Source organism: Pseudophryne corroboree, chromosome 4, assembly GCF_028390025.1.
Source record: "Pseudophryne corroboree isolate aPseCor3 chromosome 4, aPseCor3.hap2, whole genome shotgun sequence".
Lineage (NCBI taxonomy): Eukaryota > Metazoa > Chordata > Amphibia > Anura > Myobatrachidae > Pseudophryne > Pseudophryne corroboree.
Window position 1 is genome coordinate 503084926 of NC_086447.1, and position 23365 is coordinate 503108290.

Here is a 23365-nt window from a genome sequence, read left to right on the forward strand (position 1 = left end):
GAGGTAGCCACAGCCGTGAACTACCGTACTGTACTGTGTCTGCTGCTAATATAGACTGGTTGATAAAGAGATGTCTATGTAACTATGTATGTATAAAGAAGAAAAAAAAAAAAACCACGGTTAGGTGGTATACAATTATGGACGGACTGCCTGCCGAGTGCAGACACAGAGGTAGCCACAGCCGTGAACTACCGTACTGTACTGTGTCTGCTGCTAATATAGACTGGTTGATAAAGAGATGTCTATGTAACTATGTATGTATAAAGAAGAAAGAAAAAAAAACCACGGTTAGGTGGTATACAATTATGGACGGACTGCCTGCCGAGTGCAGACACAGAGGTAGCCACAGCCGTGAACTACCGTACTGTACTGTGTCTGCTGCTAATATAGACTGGTTGATAAAGAGATGTCGTAGTAGTATGTATGTATAAAGAAGAAAAAAAAACCACGGTTAGGTGGTATACAATTATGGACGGACTGCCTGCCGAGTGCAGACACAGAGGTAGCCACAGCCGTGAACTACCGTACTGTGTCTGCTGCGACTGGATGATAAATGATATAAAAAATATATATATATCACTACTGCAGCCGGACAGGTATATATTATATATTATATAATGACGGACCTGCTGGACACTGTCTGTCAGCAGAATGAGTTTTATTTTTATAGCATAAAAAAAAACAACAACACACAAGTGAAGTCACACGACGAGTGTTTAACTTTTTCAGGCAATCACAATATAAGTATACTACTAACTATACTGGTGGTCAGTGTGGTCAGGTCACTGGTCAGTCACACTGGCAGTGGCACTCCTGCAGCAAAAGTGTGCACTGTTTAATTTTAATATAATATTATGTACTCCTGGCTCCTGCTATAACCTATAACTGGCACTGCAGTGCTCCCCAGTCTCCCCCACAATTATAAGCTGTGTGAGCTGAGCAGTCAGACAGATATATAATATATATAGATGATGCAGCACACTGGGCTGAGCCTGAGCAGTGCACACAGATATGGTATGTGACTGAGTCACTGTGTGTATCGCTTTTTTCAGGCAGAGAACGGATATATTAAATAAACTGCACTGTCTGGTGGTCACTCACTATATAATATTATGTACTCCTGGCTCCTGCTATAACCTATAACTGGCACTGCAGTGCTCCCCAGTCTCCCCCACAATTATAAGCTGTGTGAGCTGAGCAGTCAGACAGATATATAATATATATAGATGATGCAGCACACTGGGCTGAGCCTGAGCAGTGCACACAGATATGGTATGTGACTGAGTCACTGTGTGTATCGCTTTTTTCAGGCAGAGAACGGATATATTAAATAAACTGCACTGTCTGGTGGTCACTCACTATATAATATTATGTACTCCTGGCTCCTGCTATAACCTATAACTGGCACTGCAGTGCTCCCCAGTCTCCCCCACAATTATAAGCTGTGTGAGCTGAGCAGTCAGACAGATATATAATATATATAGATGATGCAGCACACTGGGCTGAGCCTGAGCAGTGCACACAGATATGGTATGTGACTGAGTCACTGTGTGTATCGCTTTTTTCAGGCAGAGAACGGATATATTAAATAAACTGCACTGTCTGGTGGTCACTCACTATATAATATTATGTACTCCTGGCTCCTGCTATAACCTATAACTGGCACTGCAGTGCTCCCCAGTCTCCCCCACAATTATAAGCTGTGTGAGCTGAGCAGTCAGACAGATATATAATATATATAGATGATGCAGCACACTGGGCTGAGCCTGAGCAGTGCACACAGATATGGTATGTGACTGAGTCACTGTGTGTATCGCTTTTTTCAGGCAGAGAACGGATATATTAAATAAACTGCACTGTCTGGTGGTCACTCACTAGTAAACTCTCTGCACTCTCTACACTTCTACAGTACTCCTCCTAGTCCTAAGCTCCAGTAAATCTCTCTCTCTTATAATCTAAATGGAGAGGACGCCAGCCACGTCCTCTCCCTATCAATCTCAATGCACGTGTGAAAATGGCGGCGACGCGCGGCTCCTTATATAGAATCCGAGTCTCGCGATAGAATCCGAGCCTCGCGAGAATCCGACAGCGTCATGATGACGTTCGGGCGCGCTCGGGTTAACCGAGCAAGGCGGGAAGATCCGAGTCGCTCGGACCCGTGAAAAAAAACATGAAGTTCGTGCGGGTTCGGATTCAGAGAAACCGAACCCGCTCATCTCTACTAAAAACATGTGTACCCCTTTCTCTTCCCTAATTGTGGCTTTCTGTAGAGGGGCGGGACCTCAATTACTCAGTTAAATCATCACAGCAACCAATCCGCCCACATTCCTATGACCTGCTCCCTAGATGAGCTGACCTGGCTGCCACCTACCTGAGCAAGGAAGACGGCAAGTATGGTTAGACGTATGGGTTAGGTCAATGTGCTGAAAGATTGTGGGGCAGATTTATTAAGCTCGGTGAAGAGATAAAGTGGAAGGTGATAAAGTACCAGCCAATCAGCTCCTAACTGTCATGTTACAGGCTGGGTTTGAAAAATGTCAGTTAGGAGCTGACTGGCTGGTGCTTTATCTCCTTTCAATTTATCACTTCACCGAGCTTAATAAATCTGCCCCTATGTTTTTAAAAGGGGAAGATATTCTAGTTATTCTTTTGCTGTTGAATGCATGAAAAAAAATAAAACATAAACTTGACTTGTGGCTTTCTGCCAATGTCTTAGTTATATCTCACTGTTCTCATCATTATTACATGTTTGTTACTTCACATACACAGGATATAGAAAATTAATTTATAAACAATTCTGCACAATCTCATAATTCAGACCCACATCTCATACTTTGTGTATACTTGTTTAAAGATTAAGTAAAGCCGGTATGCAATACAACTGTACAGTATATCAGAACCTGTATATTACTACGTGAAATGATATACCTCATCTGATGTGATTATGGGGGTCATTCCTAGTTGATTGCTAGCTGAAAATGTTCGCTGCGCAGCGATGAAGCAAAAAAATGGCACTTCTGCGCATACGTCAAATCCGGAACTGAACAATCTGAAGTGATCGCAAGCGCTGAGTAGATCTGAAGCTACTCTGAAACTGCACACATTTTTTTTGTAGCCGCTCTGCGATCCTTCCGTTCGCACTTCTGCTAAGCTAAGATACACTCCCAGAGGGCGGCGGCTTAGCGTTTGCACGGCTGCTAAAAACTGCTAGCGAGCGATCAACTCGGAATGACCCCCTATGTCTCTGTCCGTGAGAGAAAGCTGACATTTTCTAATAGCTTATGAGCTGATATTCTATAAATTCCATAGGCTGCTGCAGAATTGATTGTAAGCCAAGTTTGCGGGTCGTATCATGCATGTTTTTACACTGTGCCTGCTCCATAACTGAGCGCATGCAGGTATGTGTAAAGCAGACTCATATGCACGTCAAATGCAGCTCCATTTGAGGAGGAGTGACTGGAGGGGTGTAACTGGGTGTTCTCATGTAGGCAATGTGCAGTGAATATGTAAATACTTGTTTTCAGACTTATTTTCGCTTACGTCCTAGAGGATGCTGGGGTTCCATTTAGTACCATGGGGTATAGACGGGTCCCTGGGGAGCCATGAGCACTTTAAGAGTTTAATAGTGTGGGCTGGCTCCTCCCTCTATGCCCCTCCTACCAGACTCAGTTTAGAAAATTTGCCCGGTGGAGCCGGTCACAGCTAGGGGAGCTCCTAGGAATTTTTCTAGTTTTATTGTTTTTTAAGAGTGTTAGGTACAGGCAGGCTGCTGGCAATAGCCTCCCTGCTGCGTGGGACTTAGGGGGGGAGTAGGACTCAACTCTAGAAGTTAATGGTTCTCTATCTCCGCTGACAGGACACTGAGCTCCTGAGGGTGCTGATCGCAAAGCCCACGAGGCGAGCGCTCACTCCCGCAGCACGGCCGCCACCCCCTAACAGAGCCAGAAGATAAAAGAGTGGTGAGTATGACGCCGGCCAGTGGCGTAACTACTGCCCCCGCAGTCCTCGCGGTGGCTTGGGGGCGAGGGGCTGCGGGGGCGCCACTGATTTACAGCAGACTGACATGCGGACGAGCGTCCGCATGTCAGTCTGCAGTCTCCTTCCCTCTGCCGCTTGTTGGAGGGACACGGAGGGCACACAGCGCGCCTCCCTGTGTCCCTCCTGCTGCATCATCTCCGGCGGCTGCGGGTCTAATAGGGGGAAGTGCCGTCCGTGAGCTCTAATTGGCTCACGAACCGGCACTTCCCCCTATTAGACCCGCGGCCGCCAGAGATGATGCAGCAGGAGGGACACAGGAGAGACGAGCTGTGCCCTCCGTGTCCCTCCAAAAAGCGACGGGGCGGGGGTAAATATCTGGCACTGGGGGCATATATGGCACGGGGGGGGGGGGAGGGAGGAATATCTGGCACTGGGGCATTTCTGGCACTGGGGGGAATATCTGGCACTGGGGGCATATCTGGCACTGGGGGGGGGATATCTGGCACTGGGGCATATATGGCACTGGGGGGGGGAATATCTGGCACTGGGGGCATATATGGCACTGGGGGGGGGATATCTGGCACGGGGGGCATATATGGCACTGGGGGGAATATCTGGCACTGGGGGCATATATGGCACTGGGGGGGGGGATATCTGGCACTGGGGCATATATGGCACTGGGGGGAATATCTGGCACTGGGGGGGGATATCTGGCACTGGGGCATATATGGCACTGGGGGGAATATCTGGCACTGGGGGGGGATATCTGGCACTGGGGCATATATGGCACTGGGGGGGAATATCTGGCACTGGGGGCATATATGGCACTGGGGGGGAATATCTGGCACTGGGGGCATATATGGCACTGGGGGGGATATCTGGCACTGGGGGCATATATGGCACGGGGGGAATATCTGGCACTGGGGGGGAATATCTGGCACTGGGGGCATATATGGCACGGGGGGAATATCTGGCACTGGGGGCATATATGGCACGGGGGGAATATCTGGCACTGGGGGGGAATATCTGGCACTGGGGGCATATTTGGCACTGGGGGGGAATATATGGCACTGGGGGCATATCTGGCACTGGGGGCATATGTGGCACTGGGGGGGAATATCTGGCACTGGGGGCATATGTGGCACTGGGGGGGTATATGTGTACCTGGCACATGGGGACGACGACTATATTTGGCACTGGGGCATGTAAGTACCTGGCACCGTGGGGGAATATCTGGCACTGGGGACATATGTGGCACTGGGAGCACAGCCCTAGCAACAAGGACTACCTCCTAGCAACGAGCATGACACCCAGTGCATGAAACACCTGGCAACGAGCATGACACCCAGTGCATGAAACACCTGGCAACGAGCATGACACCCAGTGCATGAAACACCTGGCAACGAGCATGACACCCAGTGCATGAAACACCTGGCAACGAGCATGACACCCTGAGCATGAAAACCCCTGGCACCGTGCATGGAACCAAGAGCATGAAACCCCTGGCAACGAGCATGACACCCAGTGCATGAAACCCCTGACAACGAGCAGGTAATTGAAAAGTAATTAGAAGCCTTACTGTAGGACTTAATGTGTAATGGGCATTACGGTGTGTGGCATAATGTATCACGGACATTGCGGTGTGTGTCATAATGTGTCACGGGCATTACGGTGTATGGTATACTATATCGCGGGCATTGTGATATGTGGTATAATGTCTCAGGGTCATTGCAGTGTGTGGCATAATGTATCACGGACATTGCGGTGTGTGTCATAATGTGTCAGGCATTACGGTGTGTGGTATACTATATCACGGGCATTGTGGTATGTGGTATAATGTCTCAGGGTCATTGCAGTGTGGCATAATACATAACGGGCATTGCGATGTGTGGCATAGGGTATAACGGGCAGGGCATTGCGGTATGTGTCACAGGCATTACGGTGTATGGTATACTATATCACGGGCATTGTGGTATAATGTCTCAAGGTCATTGCAGTGTGTGGCATAATGTGTCACAGGCATTGTATGTGCTATAATGTATCGGGCATTGCAGTGTGTGGCATAATGTATCACGGACATTGCGGTGTGTGTCATAATGTGTCACAGACATTGTATGTGCTATAATGTATCAGGGGCATTGCAGTGTGTAGCATAATGTATAACGGGCATTGCGATTCCTGTCATAATGTGTCACAGGCAGTACGGTGTGTGGCATAATGTGTCACAGACATTACGGTGTGTGGCATAATGTGTCGGGGGCATTACAGTGTGTGCATATTGTGTCGTGCATTATTGTGTGCGGCATAATGTCTAAGGGCCATTGCAGTATGTGGCATAATGTATACTGGGCATTACTATAAGGAGGAAAAATGACAAATAATGTAAGGGGCATGAATCAGGATTATTTTTCTTTCCTGTGGTGGCCAACGTATGGGCGTGCAGGTTGCAAAACTGGGGTATAAGGTAGTCTTTTCCTGCAATGCCACGCCCCTTTATGCGAAACCATGCCCACTCCAACAAAACCACGCCCCTTTTTTGGCACGCGCGCCTTCGGCGCGCGCATATTTATCCCTTTCTTGCTCCCAATTATGGAGCATGAAGGGGGGGGGGGGGGGGGGGCGCCGAAGAATTTTTTGGCTTGGGGGAGAAAAATTTCTAGTTACGCCACTGACGCCGGCGACCCGGTAAGCGGGTTGCTGGCGAGAATGGCGGCACAAGGGTGGGAGCGCAGCTCTGACAGGCTGCGCTCCGGAGGGCTCAGTGGCACTTGATGTGCGGCGCTGTGAGGGGCGCCCTGAGCCAGTGCAACTAACCTACACTGGTCACAGATGCTAACAAGGGCTAATCCCACTGTTAGCAGCTAAATCACCTCAGGCCAGTATAATCAGTGAAAGCGGGAAGATGCGCCATTGCAGGGGGCGGGGCTTCTCCTCAGAGAGGATCCAGCACTCACCAGTGCCATTTTCTCCCTGCAGACACACGCTGACAGGGAGTGCTGTCCTCCACATAATACACTAAAGTAACAAGATGTTATAAACAAGGGGGGAGAGTAAATTATGTACTAGCTACCCTGTTAAGGTTAAGCTAGTCAGCAGGGTTTTTATCATAATAAATGCCTATTAGGGCGCGTTGTTGCTGTCTTCTTATACTTTGTGACTCTCTGAAGATATTCTGGGGGGGGAAACTGTGTTGACATTTTCCTGTGTGTGTGTGTAACTCACTTTACCATGTTAAGGGACTTTGTCCTGTACTGCAGAATGTATATCTTCTCCTGGGGTGTCTATACCTTGCTCAAAACTGTACATATTCTCAGGCTTCGTGGCCGATCCCCCTGAGGTGGCCTCCATAGGGTGTACTTTAAAGTAAATTTCTTCAAATATATCCCACACTGGGAAGAAGCTGCAGTTTTGAGTAGTCTGGGAATTAAAATCCCACAGTTGCGCCTCTCGCACTAATTACGTACCCTAACAAGCGTACACTTGCCCATATACTGCATGACACATGAGGGGGGCAACATATATTTGAGGCTATTAGGGATGAGAAATATTATATATATATATATATATATATATATAATAAATGCCTTCCCACTGTTTAGGGCGTTTAAACTCCTTATTTGGGAAAACCTGAGTACAGCCGGAGATATTATCCAGTTTCTTAAAGAGTGTTTATATTGTCAAAGACGCTTGTGTTACCTCACCCTGGTATAACCTCCATAAAGGCTGATCGAAGATTGAGACTAATCTCTAATACTGTACACTGCTGCAGTTGTGACTCGGAGACCCACTAATGCGTAGATCTCTGGGGCTATTGTAACGTGGTCAGGCTCCTTACTTGATGATTTAGATTCTATGTGTAGGAGTGACATGTACTTGTTTCTATGTCACATACAGGATTCTACAGGCTTCACGGCTGGACGCCATGAAGGAGATTGGCCTGCATAACGCAGGGACCACTGCTCTGGCAGTTTCGACAATTAGGGGATGGTGGCTGCACCAATGGACTGCGGTTACAGAATTCAAGAAAGGTATGGTGAGCCAGTCCTTCACGGGTGAGGCCCTGTAGGGATACTCGGGATACATGAATATCCGAGCCAACTGCGGATAAGTTGACATATCTTCCTTCCGCAGCTGCACCAAGAAATTGGATCCTACACCTATCCTGAAATCCCTTCAAACCGCAATGTTTACACATGAATCCAAGGGTTCCTCCACTTCCTGTAGAGGACGTTGAGGAAATTCCAGAAAACCTGCATTGCCAAGTTCCTGGGAACGGATTTCATGTTCAGTATTCTCAAAACCTTCGTTTTGATGGTGGACCTCACTGCCTGGGTATCAAGCAGGTGGGAGAGAGACTACACAGATTTCAGTAAAACATCTAGGCGATATCCTGCCTAGTCTTCTGGGAAACGTTAGACTGCCCAGGGGTGCAGACTGGAGTTTCTAGTACTCCCGCCTCACAGATTCTTCAAATCAGGCTTACTAGCTTCACAGGCTGACAATACAATACTGCTGGAAGCTATTCTAACATTCTCCAGGGAAAGGTTGTTACAGTGTCATTATTCCAATGGTTACTATTCAAACCTAAGGTCATTGAGCCCCTAGTGGTGGGTGTTCAATTCAGGATGGAGTCTGAGAGCGGTGATCTTTGGTTGAGATTTAGGGAATTCCTGGTATCCCGGGATATCAGGGGTGCGTACCTTCACATTCCAGTCGGGACGCCTCTCTAGGCCTATCTACGGTCGCACTACAACTAGGTCATTTCCAGTTCCAAACACTGCACTTGGCTTCTATACAACACCGGGGGTGAACATCAAGGCCATGGCAGCGATTATGCTCCTACTCCACAGACCAGGAGTGAACATAATTCCATATCTGGATGACCTTCATCAACTGTCCCGGGATTTTTGGGTGGATCCTAAAGCCGACAAGGGGTATTCCTTTCTGGGGAATATTCTCGTCACAGACGTGCAGAGGGTGTTTCTACCGGTGGAGAAAGTGTTGGTGTTCCAATCAATGGCTCGGGATGTCCGGAAGCCAGCCCGGGTATCGGTTCATCAATGCATTCGCTTTCTGGGGAAGATGGTTGCCTTCTACGAGGCTCGACAGTATGGAAAATTCCTTGCACGGTCTTTCCAACTGGATCTCCTGGTCAAATGGTCGGGATCTCATCTTCACATGCACCAGCGAATATGCTTGGTGCCGAAAGCCAGAATTTCATTCCTCTGGTGGCTGCAAACTTCTCACCTTCTCGAGGGCTGCAGGTTTGGGATTCGGAATGGGATCTTTCTAACCATGGATGCCAGTCTCAGAGGTTGGGGAGCTGTCATCCAAGGGGAAAACTTCTAAGGAACGTGGTCAAGTCTGGAATCCATCCTTCCAATAAACATTCTGGAGCTAAGGGCCGGGTACAACGGCCTTCTCCAAGCGGCACATCTTCTTCAAGATCAGGCCATTCAGGTTCAGTCGGACAACGTCACGGCGATGTCCTACATAAACCAACAGTGTGGAACGAAGAGCAGAGCTGCAATGTCAGAGGTAACAGGAATCCTCCTCTGGGCTGAAAATCACGCGATGGCAGTGTCAGCAATCTTCATTCCGGGAGTGGACAACTGGGAAGCGGACTTCCTCAGCAGACACGATCTCCTTCCAGGAGAATGGGGCCTCCATCCGGAGGTATTCGTAGAGGTCACATGCCGATGGGGTGTACCTCAATTAGACATGATGACCTCCCGCCTCAACAAGAGGCTTTGGAGGTATTGTTCCAGGTCGAGAGACCCTCAGGCAGTGGCGGTGGATGCCTGGGTAACTCTGTGGGTGTTCCAGTCAGTGTATGTGTTCCCTCTACTTCCGCTCATCACAAGGATTCTCAAACTAGTGAAAAGAACAAGAATTCAGGCAAGCCTCTTTGCTCCGGACTGGCCAAGACGGGCTTGGTACGCGGATCTTCTGGAATTACTGCTGGAGGATCCGAGGCCTCTTCCTCTTCGCGAGTACCTTCTGCAACAGGGTCCATTCGCTTATCAAGATTTACCGCGGCTACATTTGATGGCATGGAGGTTGAACGCCTGATTTTAGCTCGGAAAGGGCATTCCGAAAAAGGTAATTCCTACCCTGATACAGGCTAGGAAGGGAGTAACATCTAAATATTACCATCAGATTTGGAAAAAGTACGTGTCTTGGTGTGAATCCAAGAAGTTTCCTACGGTGGAGTTTCAACTGGGACGGTTTCTTCACTATCTGCAAGCAGGTGTGGATGTGGGCCTATGCTTGGAATTCATAAAAGCCCAGATTTCGGCCTTGTCCATTTTCTTCCAAAAACAATTGGCTGCTCTACCTGAGGTTCAGACTTTCTTGAAAGGGGTTCTGCACATCCAACCACCTTTTGTGCCTCCTACGGCACCGTGGGATCTTAATGTGGTGCTGCAGTTCCTGCAATCGGATTGGTTCGAACCTCTACAGGAGGTTCAGGTCAAGTTTCTTTCTTGGAAGCCTGTCACACTGTTGGCATTGGCATCTGCTAGGTGTGTGCCAGAATTGGGGGCATTGTCCTACAAGAGCCCCTACTTAATTTTCCATGAAGATAGCTGAGCTCAGAACGCGTCAGCAATTTCTTCCACAGGTTGTGTCAGTTTTTCATATCAACCCACTATTGTGGTGCCAGTGGCTACTGGCTCCTCAATTACCTCAAAGTCTTTGGATGTTGTGAGGGCTTTGAAGATATATGTGAAGAGAACTTCTCGTCACAGGAAGTCGGACGCTCTGTTTGTCCTTTATGATCCCAACAAGGTTGGGTGTCCTGCTTCTAAGCAGACAATTTCTCGCTGGATCAGGTTTACTATCCAGCTTGCTTATTCTATGGCAGGCTTGCCATGTCCAAAATCTGTTAATGCCCACTCTACTCGTAAAGTGGGTTCTTCCTGGGAGGCTGCCCAGGGTGTCTCGGCTTTACAGCTTCGCCGAGCGGCTACTTGATCAGGATCGACCACATTTGCTAAGTTCTACAAGTTCAATATCTTGGCCTCTGAGGACCTAAAGTTTGGTCAGTCTGTTCTGCAGAAGCCTCAGCGCTCTCCCTCCCGTACTGGGAGCTTTGTTACATCCCCATGGTACTAAAAGGGACCCCAGCATCCTCTAGGACGGTGGTCTCCAACCTTAATTGAGGTGTGAGCTACTTTTGGAAAATAAAATCTCTGAAGGAGTTACCCCCTCCCCCCAATGCGTGTGCATTCCTGCGAAAGTGGGTGTGGTCTTGCAAAAGTGGGTGTGGCCTCACAACTACAAGTAATGTCCCCCCCCCGCATAGTGCCAGATACACAAATAATGCCCCTCAACAGTGCCAGATATTCAAATAATGCCTTCCAGAAGTGCCAGATACACAAATAATGCCCCCCAGCAGTGCCAGATATAATTTCCCCCGCAGTGCCATTTAAAATGCCCTCCACAGAGCCAGATCACAGAGTCCCCCCGCAGTGTCTGATGCAGTGCCCCACACAGTGCTAACCCTTGCTGGCTGTTTCCGCTACCGTCGGTGCTGCTCCTCCTGTATGAGGGAAGGAAGGGGAGGAGAGCGCAACGCGCGCCTCTCCTGTGAAGTCCGGAGAGCAGCTGCAGTGAGGGTGGCAGAGTCTCCGGCAGCGGCGGGCATTTGAAATATGGTGCCGGTAAGAAAGCCACTCAAAACTTGCAATCCGGCAGCCAATCAGCCGGTCCATGAGCTCTGATTGGCTGACGGCCGGCACCATATTAAAAATGAAGGGAGGAGGAGTGCCAGTGACTGCCCAAGCCCGTGCGCTCTGTGAGCTACTGAAAATACTACGGCGAGCTACCGGTAGCTCGCGAGCTACGGGTTGGAGATCACTGCTCTAGGACATAAGAGAAAATAGGATTTTAATTACCTATCGGTAAATCCTTTTCTCATAGTCCGTAGAGGATGCTGGGCGCCCACCCGGCACTTCGTTTTCCTGCATTGTTACTTGGTTACTTATTGGTACAGCTGTTGCTGTTCCTCTTTCCTGCTGAGTAGCATGACTTCTTCTCGTTCTTGCTGGTTAGCATGGTTTCTTCATGTTGCATGCTACTTAGCATGGTTTCTTCATGTTGCGTGCTGGTTAACATGGGTTCCTCATGTTCTTGCTGGGTAGCATGGTTTCTTTCATGTTGCATGCCGGTTGGCATGGTTTCTTCATGTTTCATGCTGATTCGCTTGCTTTCTTCAAGTTGCATGCTGGTTTGCATGGTTTCTCCATGTTGCATGCTGGTTAGCATGGTTTCTCTATGTTGCGTTATGGTCAGCATGGTTTTTCAATTTGGTGTGAGCTGGTGTGATTCTCACCACTATCTGTGTATTTCCTTCTCTCGAAGTATGTCCATCTCCGCTGGCACAGTTTCTAGACTGAGTCTGGTAGGAGGGGCATAGAGGGAGGAGCCAGGCCACACTATTAAACTCTTAAAGTGCCCATGGCTCCCAAGGGACCCGTCTATACCCCATGGTACTAAATGGAACCCCAGCATCCTCTACGGACTACGAGAAAAGGATTTACTGGTAGGTAATTAAAATCCTATTTTCTGCACCAGTGATGTGCACTGATATTGACGGGTATTAAATGCAGTGTATGGCTATTACTGGTGTTCTCACAGAGATGAGTACAGCTCTGCATATGGATGAATATATCTATTTAGTTTTATACCTGCAATGTGGGAGCAATTACATGCAACTTGTATTTAACTCTTCCTCATCCTCCAAAGCTCTAGAAACAAACCAAAGAATGCAGACCAGCACTGCCTTTTTATTTGTGCGAATGCAACTATTAGTCTCTTGGAACTAAACAAATTTTGTGAACATGACAGAGACCGTACAATGTCCCTTGAACATCCAAACCTTTATCTACTTTAGGACCAACCCACTTATTTACCTCAACTTTCATTTCTCACCTAAAATACTATATATCTCCTTTGGCTGCCTATACATTAAATAAAATGTAAATTCCTATCATACACTGACAAAGTCTTCAACCACTATCCCCTTCCTCCTACTTCTGCAACCTCAACTACCCTCACACTTCCTTTCGCCTGTGCCACTCAGCCAATGACTTCCTCTTTCCTCATTCCTTATGATTTCCTCTCACTCCCATATTCAGGATTTCTTCTGTGCTGCCCCATGCTCCCTAGGTCAATCAGACTTTCATCTAGCTTCCTGGCCTTTTAACATGCCTAACACTCCAAAATTTGCAACCCATTGCTCTGCCACCCACGTCCTCTCTGTGTTCCTCCTTTGGCCTTTTGCAGTGTAAGCTCTTGTGAGCAGGATCTTCTCTCTTCAAGTCTTGTTATGTAGTTACGCATGTTGTAGGCTGTAATTCTATGTAATTTAACTATAATTTGTTTATTGTCTGTATTTGTCTATATTTCTGCTGCGGGGTACACTGGACTCTACAGGGAATGACATTGGGGTGTAGAGTAGGATCTTGATCCGAGGCACCAACAGGCTCAAAGCTTTGACTGTTCCCAGAATGCATAGCGCCGCCTCCTCTATAACCCCGCCTTCGTGCACAGGAGCTCAGTTTTGTAGTTGGTGCCATGCAGTAAGCAGGCATACAACAGGGAGGCTGCTCCAGCAGCCCTGAGAAGAAGCTTTTAAAAGAAAAATGAAGACTTCAAGGGCTGCAGCAGAGGCACTGTCTGTGTTAGATGTCAGTCAGACATCTCCTGCTGCAGCTCCATCACCTCCCCCAGCGGCGCTGTAGACTCCTGCGCCCTGGTTGCCGGGTACTTACAGCGGAGGCTCCGGTTTTCTTCCTGTTAGTCACACACACGACCGCTGTTCTCCTGGATCACTGTGGTAGTACAGGGACCCCACTAGACCACCAGGGCAAGGGTACAGGTCGGTTTTCTCTCATAAACCGTTTATATAAGCCCACAGTACCCACACACACATCACGATTTTCCGAGACAGTATTCGGCACTGCCCCCAAATCTTGGCTCAGAGCGCAGTGCATACAATGATGCAGGAACAGTTCTGCACATGGACTTAACACCCCACCATCGGAGACGTACCAAAACCATTGGGTTTGTCTACATCTCCTGATTAGTTCCCTAGCTGGGATACGGTTGTTAGGTCGACACAACTTAGGTCGACAGTCATTAGGTCGACCACTGAAGGTCGACATGAGCATTAGGTCGACGTGTACTAGGTCGAAAGGTTGACATGAGTTTTTCACTTTTTTTTTCTTGGGATTTTTCCATACTTGACGATCCACGTGGACTACGATTGGAACGGTAACTTTGCCCGAGACATGGCGAGGGGACATGGTGCACTAATTGGGGTTCCTCTGCACTTTACAAAGAAAACAACACCCAAAAAAAGTAAAACAACTCATGTCGACCTTTTCACCTGTCGACCTAATGCCCATGTCGACCTAATGCCCATGTCGACCTAGTACATGTCGACCTAATGCTCATGTCAGCCTTCAGTGGTCGACCTACTGACTGTCGACCTAAGTTGAGTCGACCCAAAGACCCATACCCCCCCAGCTCCTATTGGCCTCTTTGTTTTCACTGACTTAAAATTCCTTAATTAAAAAAAAAATGAGTCTTTGTAAATGATAATTGTGCCATTCTTAACTTTTTTGGTTTTAGAGCTCTCATCCACAAGAACCATATTCTGTGTCGAAAAAATGGGGATCTTACTTTGCAGACTGCATTCCAAGCACAAAGAGTACCCAGGAAACACAGACTGTCACCTGGTGTTGCGCCAGTATTATGAATTACAGTACAATTACCATCCCGAGCATCACAGCAATTGTAGGTGAGTAGTGGGTTTTCAGTGGTAAGTTTTTCATTTCATTGTAGTAGCCAGCAACAAAAGTGAAATTATACAATGGTAAGTGTGGCCTAAATTATACAGCTCAAGGTGCCACTTCCCTATAGCTCCTACCTGGACTTGACCTCTCCACCAGATCTCACTGAGAAAAGGTAAGTATGAAAGAAATACATAGGCAGGACCTGACCACCCCCCTCCCCCTCCTCCTTCATTGGCAGAGCACTACCTCCCAAACTCTACAGTGGGACAGTAGTGCCCCTTATTCACATTATGTCACATAGTAGTGGCCCTTATTCAGATTATACTACACAGTAGTACCCCTTATACACATTACACCACACAGTAGAGCCCCTTATACACAATGCTCACAGTAGTAGTGCCGCTTCTGCACATAATGCTCACAGTAGTAGTACCGCTTGTACACAAAATGTCCACAGTAGTGCCCCTTCATAATGCCCACATTAGTGCCCATTATACATATAATGCCCACATTAGTAGTGCTGCACATACACATAATGCCCCTTACACAGTTCTTCCCCATTCCGGCCCACTTTAACTCCTGTACACAGGAAGTCCCTGCACAAAGAAGACATGAAAATGAATACTTAGTAGAATATACCATTATTTAAATGTTTTTTGTTGTAAATTAACATCATAGCAAGTGCTTTGTTTTAACATTTACGTAACACATACTGTATGAAATACCTCTGCTCAAAACCGACCTCTGAGGTGGGGGGGGGGGGGGGGGGGGGGTGTCAGGGCATTTGGGGCCACAGATGCAGGGACAATGGTACAACAGGCTGCATGGTAATTAAGAATCTCATTACTACACCCGGACGCCCTTGCCTTTCGCTGACACCTTCTCCAGACACAATGCCAGAAGACCTCTACACACAGAGTATACAAATATTGAGGATACAGTGGAGCAATTATGTGTTGTTATTTCCTTTACATACTATTGACATACAGTAGATTCTTTGCGGAATAAAGTATAACAGTAAAAAAACATATGAATGCTTCAATGCAAATATGGGCATAATTTTCTCATTAGAAGAATATTTTGGATCTTGCTGCACTAATCAGGTGTTTGTCATTAAAACATGGGAACGCATTTGTAAAAATAGGTACCTGAGGGGTCTATGTACTAAGATTTGGAGAGAGATAAAATGGATGGTGATAAAGTACCAGCCAATCAGCTCCTAACTGCCATGCTACAGACTGTGTTTAAAAAATGACAGGAGCTGGTTGGTTGGTACTTTATCTTCATCCACTTTCTCTCTTGCCGTGGCTTAGTACATAGACCCCTCTGTCACAATAGATCTTCAATCAATCATTCTATCAATCTATCTGTGGTCTTGATTCAGAGATGTATGCAATACTGAGATTATTGGCCAACTGCGCATGCATCGAATTCGCACTGCACATGCACCAAGGTACCTTTAGGTAGTTGCTCGCAGTGAGGATTTATTCAAACAGTCCCTTCTGTTATATTTCTTGACAGAAGCGACTGTTTGGGGCGCGGTTACGTAGAGTGACGGCAAAAACGCAGCATGTCGTAACTGTTTTCATAGCATTTCTCATCCTACATACATCTGTAAACTCATATGCATAAAACATGGCGCCAGCGCCTCAGCTCCTGCGGCCATTGCAGCAGGAGTTTGGTGTCGTTTTCTTCGCAAAGTGACCGGGAACCTCAATTAGTGCACCGTGTCCCCTCGCACGGCTCGCTTCGCTCACCATGCTTCGGGCAAGGTGCCTCACTCCACTACCGCTGCGCTCGGCACAGATTACCGTTCCCAATTGTAGTCCACGTGGGTCGTAAAGTATGAAAAAGTTAAAAAAATGACCTTTTGACCTGTCGACCTAGTACATGTCGACCTATTGCCCATGTCGACCTAATGAATGTCGACCTTCAGTGGTCGACCTAATGACTGTCGACCTAACAACCGTATCCCCAGTGAGGTACAAGCACAGTCATTTACACTGCTAGTAATGGTGCTGAGATAGCAGGTATAGTTACTGTATACTCATCCATGAGAGATAGGGAATTGAATATTTGACATCTAAAAGCATAATAATGTCATTGTTTACTTCTTCTTTTTTTTTTTTAGATTTGCCTCTGGATTTTAAATTTACAAGATTCTCAAGCAATAATTCAGACACTGACGGCTTCTACCCTCAGCCACCGGCAGTCCTGCTATCTCACAACAAGGAGGGTGCTGCAGCGTAATCACTGTTGTTAGTATACGAGGAGCTAAATGACTATAAAATGGCTATAACTGTTCTAAACGTTTCTGTTGAAAACAAATGTGGCTGAATATGCCTTTTCACATTAAGATTCTCTTTCTTAATAATTATACATTTTAGTTGAAAGAAGGTAAGATATACCAAAATGATTTGTAGCAGCATTTTGTATTCAATTTCAAGCAGATTTGTGACCCTCCGTTTGTATAATTCGACGTTTTAAGTACAGAGTTTTTATTGTCAATAAGCAGTCCTCATGCTACCGTTATGTAAAGTATAGTGATAGTAGTCCAAGGTATTCCCATTATTGTTTCCGAAACTGAAATGGTAACCTTGGACAGTATGACCGCCGGCTGTGAGTGTCAGGAAATGCGGTGAAAGGTAGATTAGCAATAACTAGATTGCTGGAGGTGAGTAAATATCCTTTTCAATAATTAATCAGTGTAAAACTGTGATACTTTTCTATATATGTAGCCAGTATAGCGCTTACACAGGCTGCAGATGTTTTGTAAAATTGGCAAGAAACAACATTCTCCGGTATGCTGTTTAATAATCAATGTACTGTGATGCTGAAATAAATATACAGTAAATATTTATAATGTCCTAAGCATTCTTTTTAGATATAATGTAACATTCTAGAGTGAAGTAGATGCACTATTCTTACATTAGACTTTACGGCCTGATTCAGGTTTGTTAGCAAAGCAAAAGAGTACACAATTGGGTAAAACCATCAGGTTGTACAGATGTAACGTGTGCAGAAAGATTTAGATTTGGGTGAGTAATATTGTTTCTGTGCAGGGTAAATACTGGCTGCTTTTGCGTGTAGCCCACAAATGTTAGGCAGCTTTATTATTATACCGCAATTTAGATTTTAGTTTGTACACACCCCATCCAAATCTAAATCTTTCTGCACATGTTACATCTGCCCCACCTGCAGTGCAACATGGTTTTGCCCAGTTGTGTGCTTTTCTCTTTATAACAAATCTGAATCAGGCCCTTAAAACATTACTACTTGTCTACAGATACTGTAGTGCTATGTACTTTATGCAGTGGTTCCCAGACTTTCTTGAATCACAGCGTCCTAGAACACAGTATCAGCATTTATTCACAGCACCCCTACGATAAAAGTTCTTTATTGATAAACTTGGAAAGCAATAGTAAGTTAATTGTCCCTATCTGTTATCATTAGGTTCGGTTATGTGGTGGTCAGGGCCGGATTAAAGCTAGTGGGGGCCCAGGACAATGGAGGTTGTGGGGGCCCCCACTACTTACGGTGCTTGCAATGCCCAGCGCCCCCCTCGGCTGCCCGCCTGCAAGGTCCACCCCCGCCAGCCCGATACACTAAACCCCTCCCCCCGCTGCTGCCCACTTGCCCGCAGTTGCAAGAGACACTAACCCCACCAGGGACACCCGCAGCAGGCCACCCACCCACAAGAACCACCCCACAAGAGACACTAACCCCCCGTCACTCACGGACTCCTCCGCCTGCTCCTGTTGTAGCAGGGACTTCACCGGAGCAGCAGTAGCAGCAGGGACAGGCGTCGGATCGAACAGTCACTGTCTCGCGGGACTATCACTATCCCATGAGACTGACTGATTGGAGGAGCTGTTATTGAAGAGCTGAGCTGCAGGAGGGAGATTCCTCCACTTGACAGCGGACAGTGTGGGGGTCCCGTGACGGCCGCTCCTTTCGCCCCTGCCTTAATCCGGCCATGGTGGTGGTGTACAGTTGTACTTCTGATTTCCACATGTTTTATTATTGGCAGCCACTAGCACTGGCTTTGCCTATGACTTTGACCATCAATAATTTGATTTGGTCCTGGACCACCAAGCCAGTGCACCCCTGCAAGAGCCTCGCGTCACCCCCGGGTGCCTAGGCACACAGATTGGAAACCACTGATTTAATGTTTTCTTTTTGTTATGCAACAGAGAATTTTTGGGTTTGCCAAAGTGTACAATTTTCCAAATAACTATGATGAAATGTTCTTTATATGAATATATGTTTGACAGGATTTCATCACAGAAAGTGTTATGTTTTTCTTCCACTCTAAAATAGAAAATGTAAAAATAATAACAAGTAGAATAAATTGGAAAAATGATCTATGGAGATCATTTACAAATAAGTCACAGTGTTGTCACTTAATAGATCATTTAAAATTACAGTTTTGCATTTCAATTTGCCAAAGTCCTGCTGAGAAACATTAAATGATAACTACTCAACAATATTAAAGCATAAATAACTTAATATGTCCTATTACTGTCTTTTTTCCCCCTACTGTTATTTATAATGTCATCGTTCCACAGTGTGTAGACTAAAGATGAGTCATTCTCTAGAATCGAACCCTACTGAACTTCATTACCCGAGCCCGGCTTGGTTTTTCCACCTGACTAGGAAATCAGAACAAGGCAAAACATCATCATCCGGCTATCAGATTCTCGCAGGTTTTGTATTCCATATAAGGAGCAGCGCATCACCGCCATTTTCACTCCGGCATTCGAGAGTGTAGCGAGAGGACGTGTCTCCATCCTCAGTGTCTGTGTGGGAGGGGAAGTGGGGTGGCGATTCCAGTGCTGTCTTGTGCTGCTCAGTCCAGTGTAGTGTCTTATGCTGCATCAGTCCAGTGCAGTGGTGGTGTCCTGCATCAGTACAGTGGTAGTGTCTTGCGCTGCATCAGTCTAGTCACAGTGGTGGTGTCCTCTGCTGCCATATGTCCAGTGCTGCTGTATAAGTCCAGTCCAGTGGTGCTGTGTTGTACTGCATCAGTCCAGTGGGGGTGTCCCTGTGCTGCATCAGTCCAGTCACAGTGGTGGTGTCCTCTGCTGCCATATGTCCAGTGCTGCTGTATAAGTCCAGTCCAGTGGTGCTGTGTTGTACTGCATCAGTCCAGTGGGGGTGTCCTGTGCTGCCATAAGTCCAGTGGTGGTATCCTGTGCTGCTATAAGTCCAGTGCTGCTGTATAAGTCCAGTCCATTGCAGTGGTGCTGTGTTGTCCTGCATCAGTCCAGTGGTGGTGTCCCTGTGCTGCTTTATATGTCCAGTGATACTGGCGTATATGTCCAGTGATACTGCAGTATATGTCCAGTGATATTGCCGTATATGTCCAGCGGTTCTGCTGTATAAATCCAGAGATACTGCTGTATATGTCCAGTGGTACTGCCATATAATTCCAGTGATACTGCCGTATATGTCCAGTGGTACTGGCGTATAAATACAGTCCAGTGATACTGCCGTATATGTCCAGCGGTACTGCCGTATATGTCCAGTGGTACTGGCGTATAAATCCAGTGGTACTGGCGTATAAATCCAGTCCAGTGATACTGCCGTATATGTCCAGCGGTACTGCCGTATATGTCCAGTGATACTGCCATATATGTCCAGTGATACTGCCATATATGTCCAGTGATACTGCCGTATATGTCCAGCCGTATAAATCCAGTGATACTGCTATATATGTCCAGTGGTACTGCCATATAAATACAGTGATACTGACATATATGTCCAGTGATACTGCCGTATATGTCCAGCCGTATAAATCCAGTGATACTGCTATATATGTCCAGTGGTACTGCCATATAATTCCAGTGATACTGCCGTATATGTCCAGTGGTACTGGCGTATAAATACAGTCCAGTGATACTGCCGTATATGTCCAGCGGTACTGCCGTATATGTCCAGTGGTACTGGCATATAAATCCAGTGGTACTGGCGTATAGATCCAGTCCAGTGATATTGCCGTATATGTCCAGCGGTACTGCTGTATATGTCCAGTGGTACTGCCATATAAATCCAGTGATACTGCCATATATGTCCAGTGATACTGCCGTATATATGTCCAGCCGTATAAATCCAGTGATACTGCCGTATATGTCCAGTGGTACTGCCATATAATTCCAGTGATACTGCCGTATATGTCCAGTGGTACTGGCGTATAAATCCAGTCCAGTGATACTGCCGTATATGTTCAGCGGTACTGCCGTATAAATCCAGTGATACTTCCGTATATGTCCAGTGGTACTGCCATATAAATCCAGTGGCACTAGTGTATAAATCCAGTCAAGTGATACTGCCGTATATGTCCAGTGGTACTGCCATATAAATCCAGTGATACTGCCATATATGTCCAGTGATACTGCCGTATATGTCCAGCCGTATAAATCCAGTGATACTGCCATATATGTCCAGTGGTACTGGCGTATAAATCCAGTCCAGTGATACTGCCGTATATGTCCAGCGGTACTGCCGTATAAATCCAGTGATACTGCCGTACATGTCCAGTGGTATTGCCATATAATTCCAGTGATACTGCAGTATATGTCCAGTGGTACTGCCGTATAAATCCAGTGATACTGCCGTATATGTCTAGTGGTACTGCCATATAATTCCACTGATACTGCCGTATATGTCCAGTGGTACTGCCATAGAAGTCCAATGATACTGCCGTATATGTCCAGTGGTACAACCATATAATTCCAGTGGTACTGCTGTGTATGTCCAGTGGTACTGCTGTATAAATCCAGTGATACTGCCGTATATGTCCAATGGTACTGCCATATAATTCCAGTGATACTGCCGTATATGTCCAGTGGTACTGATGATTAAATCCAGTGGTACTGGTGTATAAATCCAGTCCAGTGATACTGCCATATAAGTCCAGTCTAGTGGTGCTGTCATATAAGTTCAGTGGTGCTGTCCTGTGCTGTATATTATTTACTCCAAATAAAGGGGTTATTAATATTTAATCCAAATAATTTTTACAGGGTTTGCCCTGTGTGGTGTAGGGGTACGCTCTCCTGTGCTGCATTTATATAATATATATGCAGTTATATAACTCCAGAAAAATAATGGAGAACAAAAATTTGGAGGATAAAATAGGGAAATATCAAGAACCACTTCCTCCTACTGCTGCCGCTGCTGCTGTTGTTGCTGCTGGGAGTCGATCGTCATCCCAGAGGGGAAGTCGGAAGACCATTTGTACTACTTAAACTAAGCAATTGACTGTCCAACAGTCCTTTGAGAGGAAGATGAAATATGACAGCAGTTACCATGTTGCAAAGCGGATTACTGAGGCCATAACAACTATGCTGGTGTTAGACGTGCGTCCGGTATCCTCCATTAGTGCAGTGGGACTGCAGTGCCAACCCTAGATGGGCCAGGTGTTTGTGCCGCACACTTGTGTCGCTTAGCTTAGTCATACAGCTGCCTCATTGCACCTCTTTTTCTTCTTTGCATGATGTGCTGTTTGGGGCCTAGTTTTTGAATAGTGCTATCCTGTCTGCCACTGCAGTGCCACTCCTAGATCGGCCAGGTGTTTGTGCTGCATACTTTTGTTGCTTAGCTTAGTCATACATCCACTTCGGTGCAACATTTTGGCCTAAAACCAATATTGTGAGGTGTTCAGAATAGACTGGAAATGAGTGGAAATGAATGTTATTGAGGTTAAAAATACCATAAGATCAAAATAACCACCAATTCTGTGATTTTATCTGTTTTTATGTATTTTTAAAAAATCATCCAGATCCAAAACACAAAAGGGTGATTTTGGCAAAACCAATCCAGATCCAAAACACGAGCATAGAACCAGAACCAAAACACAAAACACGAAAAGTGCCCGCCGCACATCTCTAGTGTAGACTAGAACTATATAGTCCTCACCCCACAATTTTTACTGTTCTCCAGACAGCTGCAGGATTTGAGAAAGAAAATGGCTCATGAAATAGCATATTCTGGATTAGTGGTGCAGCCATCTATTTCGTAGTCACGATCCCTTAACAATCAGTCTGTACACTTACTGTATATTAAGCAAGTTCTCCAGGAGATGAATGAATAATGATGTGCACAAGCTGAGCTGAAGGTTTCTTACAGTTCTTCAGTTTAATTCCAGTTTCAACACCTTATGGGGCTGCTACAGTCCATAAACACTTTTAAGCTGGTTCTAGACTCATGTTTGTTAGGAGTAACGCCATCACCTCAGAAGTTGGAATTATTTAAACGTATCCAGTAACAGGCCTGAAAGTGTCGCAGGGGAGGATTTCCACTAGCTTCCTTTGAACCATTGGTTTCTACAACCAGTCTAAGCTATTTTATAATGCCTTTCAAAATATAATAAGGAAGAATTAACACTTTTCTTCAAATTTTTAAGGTTAAGTGTAACTATTACTCGTTAGCCGTATAACAATGGAATTGACTATTTTCTGCCACTCTATCAGGATGGGCAAAAATTATTTATAGAAAAAGTTCACATCATGATGAATATAAAGATATTTGTCATGTGCTATTAGACCTATATGGAATGACACTAGTGATATACGAATAACATGTAC

The 23365-nt window shown here is 46.1% G+C and overlaps 1 protein-coding gene across 1 annotated transcript in view; it reads left to right on the plus strand.

The window, feature by feature from the left end:
* Window positions 1-17643, plus strand: part of NT5DC1 (5'-nucleotidase domain containing 1) — a 702933-nt gene extending 685290 nt beyond the window's left edge. The window contains exons 11-12 of the mRNA XM_063917166.1: window positions 14617-14785; window positions 16912-17643. Of these exons, the coding sequence (XP_063773236.1) occupies window positions 14617-14785; window positions 16912-17030 (288 nt within the window). The 3' untranslated portion in view covers window positions 17031-17643. The remainder of the gene's footprint in view (window positions 1-14616; window positions 14786-16911) is intronic.
* Window positions 17644-23365: the final 5722 nt, after the last annotated feature.